The sequence below is a fragment of the Scophthalmus maximus genome, chromosome 10 (assembly GCF_022379125.1).
Source record: "Scophthalmus maximus strain ysfricsl-2021 chromosome 10, ASM2237912v1, whole genome shotgun sequence".
Taxonomy (NCBI): Eukaryota; Metazoa; Chordata; class Actinopteri; order Pleuronectiformes; family Scophthalmidae; genus Scophthalmus; species Scophthalmus maximus.
Genome location: NC_061524.1, coordinates 4,417,826 through 4,427,500, shown reverse-complemented (window position 1 = coordinate 4,427,500; position 9,675 = coordinate 4,417,826). Strand labels below are relative to the sequence as shown.

General features: G+C 49.7%; 1 protein-coding gene across 8 annotated transcripts in view; it reads left to right on the top strand.

The window, feature by feature from the left end:
* Positions 1-9,675, top strand: part of kcnq5a (potassium voltage-gated channel, KQT-like subfamily, member 5a) — a 74,165-nt gene that overhangs the window by 53,223 nt on the left and 11,267 nt on the right. For 5 of the 8 annotated variants that reach the window (XM_035606029.2, XM_035606028.2, XM_047335047.1 and 2 more), the window contains exons 8-10: positions 2,184-2,278; positions 3,738-3,764; positions 8,025-8,272. In XM_035606029.2, coding sequence (XP_035461922.2) covers positions 2,184-2,278; positions 3,738-3,764; positions 8,025-8,272 — 370 coding nt within the window. Of the gene's footprint in view, positions 1-1,785; positions 1,875-2,183; positions 2,279-3,737; positions 3,765-8,024; positions 8,273-9,675 lie in introns of all 8 variants that reach the window. The other 3 variants (XM_047335046.1, XM_035606030.2, XM_047335049.1) reach the window with 1 other exon arrangement.

Genomic DNA, 9,675 nt, shown 5'->3' with positions numbered 1-9,675 from the left:
CGACGTAGCCCACGCCGGGTTTTGACCCCGGTCCTGGTTCTCGTCGGCGCCGTGTCGAGCAGCTGGTCACTGTTACCTGCCAAGCTCATAACATTTTCCCTCAACAGGTGAAGGGAAACTTGGAAGCGGCTTTGGCGTGTTAAATATGTGGATGATATTACTGTTCTATCCATCACTTCACCCCCCCCACCTCACCCCCACCCCCTCCGTCTCACACAGCTCCCCCTGCTTTAAATCTCTGTGTGCGTCGTGTGTTTCTCCGTCTGAACGAAGGGGCGGGACATTACCGCCATTCACCGCCGAGCCTGAGCAGCTGGTCGACCTCGCAATTTTCAAACCGCCGCAGTGGCTCCTTTGTCCATTTAAAATCTCCGAATGACTGCGAAGTGGGGGTTGACCTGCGCTTGGCAGGTGGCTGGTGTTAATTTCCCACCCGTCTTTGTGTAAAGTGTTTCTGTAAAAGCTTTCCAGTCGTGTCGCAAATCTCGTAACCACACCTGGCGCCACCGCGGAGGTTCAGTTGGTCGAGAGGGAAAGATAAAAATAAAAAGGGTTTTGAGATGTAAAGAAAACAACCTGTTAGAGCCATTGTGGCGGACGTCGGGTCTTTTCCATGCAGAGTGGAATAATTGGTTCACTTTCTGAGTAGCACCGACAAACATGTGCAAACACCCAATAATCCGAAACCACGCGTGAACGCTGTTGGCCTGTATGCAGCCATTCACGTATCTTAAGATGGACTCAACGCCCCAAAACACACCGGAGTTATCTTGCCCTACTCGATCAGGAAGTCCCTTTACCTAGACAAACATACCAAAGCTCAGCTCAGACTACAGGACTTTAAAAATCCTGGTCGATTTTAGAAAAAGAAACCAAAGCGGAAGAAACACCCCCAAAACTTGGGGTGACCGCGTATCGACAAGCCTTTCTCCAAACTCAGCTGTCGGCCGCCAATCGTACAGTAGCCTTTTTCTGCGCTCGCCGTTTTAAAAGGTCTGTACTGTTGAGCGACGTAAGCTTGGCGACACCAGTCAGCTGCTCGACTCGTCTCCGTCACTGATTCTGGTTTAAAGCCCCGGTGTGTAATTGTTGTACTTTTCTGGCGCCATCTGGTGGTCAAGTTGCAAAACCGCAACCAACTGAGCACCCGACGGGGGACACTTTATGGCGGCGCACCACTAATTCCATTTCTGTAAATTTCATGCAAATTCCAACGTATTGAGGAACCGTTTTGTGCAACAACCCTGTTCAACAGGACGTAGCAAACATGGCGACTCACACGGAGGTCGGGTCCACCTCATGGAACTGTATTTAACAAAAAAACATCGGTTCTTTGTTGCAGGTGATTGTACATATATGAACACATAGTTATGGACAATATATTCAATTTCTGTCAATAAGTTCTTTTAAATATTACACACTGTAGCTTTAATCTTTGTTCGGTTCGGGCAAAAATCCCGCTTGGTGAATGTTAGGGAACATCGTTTGATGAACTTGATTTGCTCCCGTTCCCAATCCCCTCTCCACGGCCATCTATGGAGAACCTCCGGTGTGGCCGCCAGGTGGTTACGAAGCCTAGACAACATGTTGTGTATGCCACATGCTCACACGGATCTCCATTCCTTTTTTTCCCCCCCTCACCATGTCTGTGCCATTCCCCCCTCTGTGTCATGCATGTGTGTTTGTGTGTGTGTGTGTGTGTGTGTGTGTGTGTGTGTGTGTGTGTCTGTCCACGTCGTGAACGTGTTTGTTGTCCTGTCCGTCTCTGCTCCCTCCCCGACCCAGGCGGCTTGGCGCCTGTACTCCACTGACGGAGCTCGTCCCTACCTCAGGGCCACCTGGCACCACTACCAAAGTGCCCTCCCCCCCCTCAGGCATGTATCCCCACCACCACCACAACCACCTCCACCTCCACCTCCACAAGCACTACCATCACCGCCCCCCCCCTCCCCCATCTCCCTCCAACCACCCCCAATCACAATGCATCCACACTACCCCCCCCCCCCCAAAAAAAACAACTAATCAGCTTTTTTCCTTTTTTTTTTCTTCCTCACTTTCCTCCTCTCACTTCCGACTCAACTCATATATTCCGACCCTCACCCGTTGTGTTCTCCCACACTTTGACCCCCATTAATTGTTTAATTTGTCATGATTTCATTTTATTCTGTCGACTCTGCATGTAGTGGGTCTGGCGTAGTTATGCTGCTGATGAGAACTCGGTTTCCATTGCTACCTGGAAGCCTCATTTAAAGGCGTTGCATACCTGCAGCCCCGCCAAGTAGGTAACAACTTACAGACTTACAAACAATGGCCGCTGCTCCTCAGCCCTCCTCCTCCTCCTCCTCCTCCTCCTCCTCCTCTCTCACCTTCGGCTGGTGTCTGCTCGTCTTCATCGGCGTAGCCTCAAACTCTTCCTCTTCCATTTTTCCGTCACGTAACGTGTGTGTCGTGCAGCATTGTGACAGTGCTTCCTCGAGTGAAGCTTTTTTTCTTCTTCTCTGCAATTAGGGGATGGTTTGCTAAGCATGCATTGGTCTTTGACACTCTTTCACGACGAGGCATATTTACACCTCAGGCTACATCCACACTAATACGGTTTTGTTTAAAAACTAAAACAATCTCCGTCCGCGCGTTTCAGATCGTAATAATCCCCGTGTCCATACTGCCACACCTGTAAACGCATATCACCCGACCATTCACGTACACTGGGCATGTGCGTACAGGTGTAATCAGGAAGCAGCAGTGTCTGCTCTGCAGTCGGTTGCCTAGTTACAGAAAATGCTCCTGATGGGAGGCAACAACGGTCAAAAGGATGACAAGGCCTCTCCTTTCTCTTTTTTTTCTTGGACCAATGACGCGGTGGGAGTTTCACTTAAAGTATTTACGACATGCAAAACTCCGGAGTAGTGTGGACGGCACGAGTAACCGTAACAACGGCGATGCATTTCACCAATGCGTTATCGATACGTAATAATGTGGATGTAGCCTTGTAGAGTTGCCCAATTCAACAATCGGCTGTTTATGGTTAAATGCCTCACTGTGCAGCCTGTACAGGGAAGTTGTGCCTTAAGTTCTGCTAATGATCATTTATTTGCAGTATTTTAATACATGTTCAAAAATGTTTACTGTGAAAAATAATCACGTCAGTTAGGTTCGACAAAAGAACATGGACAATTTTGATCATTTTCATACTATTACATTACATTGTAAATCATTTTTAATAATATATTGATATATGACTGACATGGACTCGCCATGGGCAGGTGGCACACATATGCCAATTGTATAAAAGTTATTAATCCAGATTTGAACTGGCTTCAATCTTATGAAATATGAGGGGAGGGGTGGGGGGTCCAAGCTAAATTCAGTTTGGCTTAGATGTTCACTGACACACCTGATCCACAGCTCTCGTGAACAATGAGGCGAAGTGTAATATTTAAAAACATTCACACCACATTTGGATCCTTTTACCTTTCTGATTTCCACGCCCGTCGCTCCAGCTATAACGCCTCGCTCGCCTGTGCACGGCCGTAGCTCGCATGCGCTTGTAAAACACTAAACCCCGTTGATTTCAAAGTTCCTTTCTTTTCTGCTTCCTTCTCTCTTTTTTTTTTTGGCGCTTTGATACCTCCCATAAACATTAGTGGAAATGTCTGTATAAAGCTGTGTAACTCTGCAGGAATACTGATTTCTCTCCCCTTTGTCTCCTCCTCTTTCGTCCCACTAACAACTTGAAGGAAAGAGCAGGGCGAGACCACGTACAGGTTTGTATGACTCTCAGCTCGTTCCCTCCAAACACACAAAACACACACACTCCACATGTGACGCTGTCATAAATCCGATTATGCGCCCCGATGTGTTTGGTCACGACATCTTTAAAACTTTGAAATCTGGTTTGCAGGCTTTACTTCGTCTATTTTTATTGTCCATTCGTCATTTGACTGGACATTTGCATGCTTAAAAATGATTCATTCATCTTTTTATTAGTTTATTGACATTTACCGGGTAATAGTAAATGGTTAGTGAGGATAGCAATGGCCATCAGAGGGTTGGGGCATTGATCGGTGGTATGTTTGTCGCTTGGTTTACTGATTTATTGATCGATTTAGCGAATGACCGAAAATTGACTTAACCTTTGGGACAAATTCAAAGGTCACCAACCATTGGTGGAGAAAAATGGCAGGCAGCCATGGCATCGTTTTCATCTATGCTTATGTTAAACTCTTCTTCTTTTTATAACCAGTATGACCTGGTGATAATGATGATGATGATGTGAAGAAAAAGAAACATTAGATCTGAGACAAGGCCCACTGAGGTTCTGTGTCAGACGAAATAAAAGCATAATTGGCACGCGCATCAATATTACGTTGGACAGATGAGCAATGGAAAAAGGTCAACGTGAAACCAGAGGTGACGGGTCAACATTTGTTTGCCACACGACCACGACTGGAAACAACGGCGTGGATGAAACCTTCTCTCCTGTCAGTGCTCGGCTGACGTGCGGTTACTGTCTTGATTTGAGTCGTGTGGCATCGAGAGTTAGAGACGGGCAGCGAGAGACGCTTTGACAGAGGCAGTTCTTACATCAGACGCAAATAAATAGAGTGCCGCATTTTTTCAAACGACCTTGTATATAGGGTACAACGTGTGCAGCCTTTTGCAGATTTCTTCTCTGTAACTTTACATTTCGACCTCGCTTTTCCAACTTTTTTCTGTCACATCTCCATCTTTCTGTGTGTGTGTGTGTGTGTGTGTGTGTGTGTGTGTGTGTGTGTGTGTGTGTGCGCGCCCTCAAAGACAGGAGTCTGTACCATGTCTGTACCATGACGCGCTTTTTCCATTGGGATGGTATTTATATAACTCATCAAACACAAGTCTAGGAGAGACAGAGCAAAGTTGAAGGGGGGGGGGGGGGGATTTCAGAGAGGGGAAGAAGACGGAGAGAGAGGGAGATTTGTGAGTTTAATTATGCTAGTATAGTTGTTGTTTTTTTTACAGCGCTGGGCTTCTTTGGCAACATTTGGGGGCCTTATGTTGAGCAGGCATTTAAACTTAGGACCGCCACACACACAGATGTAAAACTCAATGAAAAAACACAAGCAAATGTGCTTCTCATCCTTAAACCAAAACAGCATTTAATTAGGCTTCGCTGCTTCCCCGGCTACATCCATCCCTCAGAAACCCTTCTGTGCGAAGGGGCCGCGCTTCGCCAGGCTTTCCCCTTCCTCGCAGCGGCGAGGGGCTAAATTTACACTCGTGGAATCGCGATTGCGTTTTGCCTTTTACGACACCGTTTCTTCTCAGTGTTTTTTCCCCCCTCCGGCGAGGGGAACGCCGTTATTAGCGGTTTCACAGACTGTCGGGGCCCGCTCGCTCGCTGGCGGTAGGTGCGCTGGTGGGGTTTTTCGTTTTTAAGCAGACTTGTAAACACCAGCGGCAGTAAAACATTAAGGCACGCCGCAGAGTGCCACAGCGGGCAGCAGTGTGAGTGCGCTGGATGCTGGTGAGGGAGCAGCGAGATGAAATAAAAGTATACAACGAGGGTTTAAACTGAAGCTGAAAGAGGCGGGCGGATGACTTTCGAGCCCCTAGTGGTTCCAGGTGGTATTGTCCACTTGTGTTGATGCCAGCAGCCCGGCTCCTGTCCAAAACGGCCGTAAAAGTCCAAATTTTGAGCAAATAAATTTGAGTCAGACGTCCAGTTGTATATTAATGCGACGAGCCAAATCGGAGCCAGCGAGTATAAGCACGAGTTTAGATGAGTTTCACACTGACGACATTTTGGTCATAACCGTTACGGGAGATACAGAGTCCAGAGTACCGATGTCACACCGGCTACGGCCTCAGATTGACGTGTGCCATGAATTCACATCTCCTCCTCTTTTCTATGTCTCCATTGTCTCCTCCATCCTTCGCTCTAGTAAGGGTCTGAGTAATGGGAGGCTCTTCAGAAGGTACTCTCGGAAGTATAGGAGGTACCTACAAGTACAAGTGCTACCCAGCATCCTCTCTGCTCCCCCCCCCCCCCCCCCCCCCCCCCCAAGCCCAATAACCTGTGAGAATGACAAACTAATAGCATGGACGGGGAACAAAGAAACCGGACGTAACTTCCTTCTTACCCCCCTCAACTGTTTCTAATTTCTTTCCCTCGCCGAGGACTTTGCCTGAGACGAACGCTGCTGCCTGCTGCCCGGCGTACGACCACAAGACTTGGTTGCCGTGGCACCATATAGTCGTGATAGTTAACAACAAATTTTTTTTAAAAAAAGGATGTTTTTAAGATGAAGAGAAAGAATGCTCCAGATTTGACTGTCTAATGGTGTTAAACATTTGCCACCGCCACCATCGTTATGGAGAAAAATTGATCAGTTCATAAATTGTCACGTAGAACTTTTCAGAGAAAGGACAAATGACAGTGAGCGGATTCTCTGACTGGTTCTACTTTCTCAGTAAGAAAAAGCACCGCGAGGTCTAAATTCCCCCTTTATTATATATTTCCTAATCAATATTCTTCTCTAATCTGAAAAAAAATGTCCCTACGCTCCCAAGAAACTGGAGCTGGACCCAGAAACCCCCCTTAAAAAACCCCCCCCCCCGATGCAACGTTTGCGCACATTTCAGCATTGGGATGCGGGTGTCGCAGCTTCTCCTCGTTTGACCGCATGCCCCCCCCCCCCTGCATTTCTGCTGCACTTCGCTCCTCCGTCTTTACTTTTGCTTGCAGAGACGGAAACAATGGCGATAGGTACTGATGGGTGCTGTGGAGAGACCTGCGATGCGCGGCTCCCTTCCGTCCGCCGTGCTGCGTTTCACAGAGGTTGTCGGTGGAAAGCGCAAATGAGTAATCGCTCAGTGGAAATATTTAGTTGCTCGCCGTTCGCGAATCGGGGGAAATGTGTTGCCATGTGCTGCGAAGTGCAAATTAGTCCTGGAAAGTCAGGAACATGCGGTCAAAGAATGATGGTGGATATAAAAAGCACAACAGTAAAACATAACTTCCCAAAGTCTTTAGAAGTTATTAGAATGGTTCTGTTGAAACGGTTAGAACTGATTATTAAAACACGAGTCCGAGGGTCGGGAGGAAAGTGTGAAATTGTGGCATGGAAAATGTGTTGGAACCCTGCATCTCTCTCTCTCTCTCTCTGATTGGTCTGTTGCATTGCATGCTGGTCTAAATTGTTTACTGCGGCGAGTCTCATTGACTTCGATATTTCTGCTTCCTCTGGACGGTCACCAAAGATCTAAACATCATGTGGATGAAGGCCTTTTCCATTTTTTACGATGTCGCCGGCGCAAACTGATGGAGTAAGACAAAGCCCCAAAAAAAAAACAGATTTGTTCAACAGATTGGTTTTTTTAATATGACAGCATTTAGAATAAATGAGCAAATGCAGCGGATTCACGCTGCATGTCCGCAAGTGGTGCGTGCGCGCGCACGAATCTGTGAATTCCTGTGCACGTACGTCATTTGCCAGCACCATCTCGGGAAAGGATTTTTTCAAGAAATCTGACCGTGAATGCGATGGCGATGCACAGCATCAATGCTTCACAAATTGCCGTCAAAGCAAAAAGCTTTGTCGGCGCCGTATTGAAAAGTGAATACGTGAACGTGTTACCAGCCGATGGGGTAGAAATGGTGGCACTTGGGGACCCGACGCTGAGGGCTGGTGTCGGGGGGGCTTCGTCCGGCTCTGTTCTGCATGGATGATGTTTGATCTGAGGGGGAAGGACAGAGCGCTGTCTGCGCTCTGGACTCTTCCCACTGTCTGAGCAGAAATAGGTGTTGACAGCATCTTTCTTTCTGCCCTCTCTCCTTGTGTCTCTCCGTCCAACCCAACCGCTCACGTTCCCTCTCCATCTCCTGTCCACCCATCTCTGGATCATCGCTTCCATCACTCTCGATCCCTCCGTCTCAACTCTTTCTCCTTGCTTCTTTGAACGTGTGTCTCTCCTCCGTCCCTCTTCCCTCTCTCTCTCTCTCTCTCTCTCTCTCTCCCTCTCTCTCTCTCCCTCCCCTGCCGCAGTCAGAAGTTGAGTTTCAAGGAGCGGGTCCGCATGGCGAGTCCTCGCGGGCAGAGCATGAAGAGCAGACAGGCGTCCACCAACGACCGCCAACGCTGTTCCCCGGGCAACGAGGCGGTGGGCGGCGGCGGCGGCGAGCTGATGGGCGGGAGCCCGGCCAAAGTGCAGAAGAGCTGGAGCTTCAACGATCGGACCCGTTTTAGGCCGTCGCTGAGGTTGAAGAGCCAGACTCGCACCGCCGTCCCAGACGGTGAGCGGGACGATGCGTGCGCACTGCGCCGCCTGGAAATGACACTCTTCAACACACTTTGCTATTTTATACACTGTACTTAATGCAAAACAACGTATGTAATAATAAATATAACAGGATAATCGGTCTTTCTTCAAATCCACAGAAAACCATAAATTTCAGGTCTGTAATTTCCAATAAATCAGTTTTTTCTGAAAGAAACACGCACGAGCTGATAGATTGCATGTGTATGTGAGACTGTCGGACAGTGTTTTATTTATTGCATAGAGTTATATTCTCCAAAGTATCTACATAATTGTCTGTTCTCTCCACTGTAGATATATAGGATGATGAAAATCATGCATTCTTCTTTTTAAATCCAAGTGGACATATTGAACTTGGGGGGGGAGCGCTTAACCGACGTGATTCATACACTCCCGCCAAGCCCCTTTAAATCAATTCCAACATTCTCTCCTTTTGTCCGCCAGGATCACTAATTTACGGTTGTGTACACACCGTGTCGTACAAGCAGCCGCGGTGCTCCTCCTCAAATTTCCCCCTGAAAACTCCGACTGCACAGAAATTGATGAGACTTCTGTGTTAATAGCTCCTCTGCTTCTCCTCTCATTCCCTAGTAGGGTTCATGTAAAGAGATTTTATAACCTCTATATCACTATATCACTATTTACCCCCCCCACCCCCCCTCCCCCCACCACCACCACCACCGGCCTCCCTCCCTCCCTCCCTCCCCCCCACCACCACCACCACCTCCCTCCCTCCCCCCCACCACCACCACCACCACCTCCCCCCCTCCCCCCACCACCACCACCACCTCCCTCCCTCCCTCCCTCCCCCCACCACCACCTCCCTCCCTCCCCCCCACCACCACCACCACCTCCCTCCCTCCCCCCCACCACCACCACCACCTCCCTCCCTCCCCCCCACCACCACCACCACCGGCCTCCCTCCCTCCCTCCCTCCCTCCCCCCCACCACCACCACCACCGGCCTCCCTCCCTCCCTCCCCCCCACCACCACCACCACCGGCCTCCCTCCCTCCCCCCCCTCCCCCCACCACCACCTCCCTCCCTCCCTCCCCCCCACCACCACCACCGGCCTCCCTCCCCCCCCACCACCACCACCACCTCCCTCCCTCCCCCCCACCACCACCACCACCGGCCTCCCTCCCTCCCTCCCTCCCCCCCACCACCACCTCCCTCCCTCCCCCCCTCCCCCCACCACCACCTCCCTCCCTCCCTCCCTCCCCCCCAACACCACCTCCCTCCCCCCCACCACCACCGGCCTCCCTCCCCCCCTCCGCCGCCTTCCTCCCACTCACTCTCTCCGCGTCCCACTCTCGTGATTATTGGCAGCGTTGCGGACTGACACAGTATCTGTCCTTTTCCTCTCAACCCCGTGCAGCCG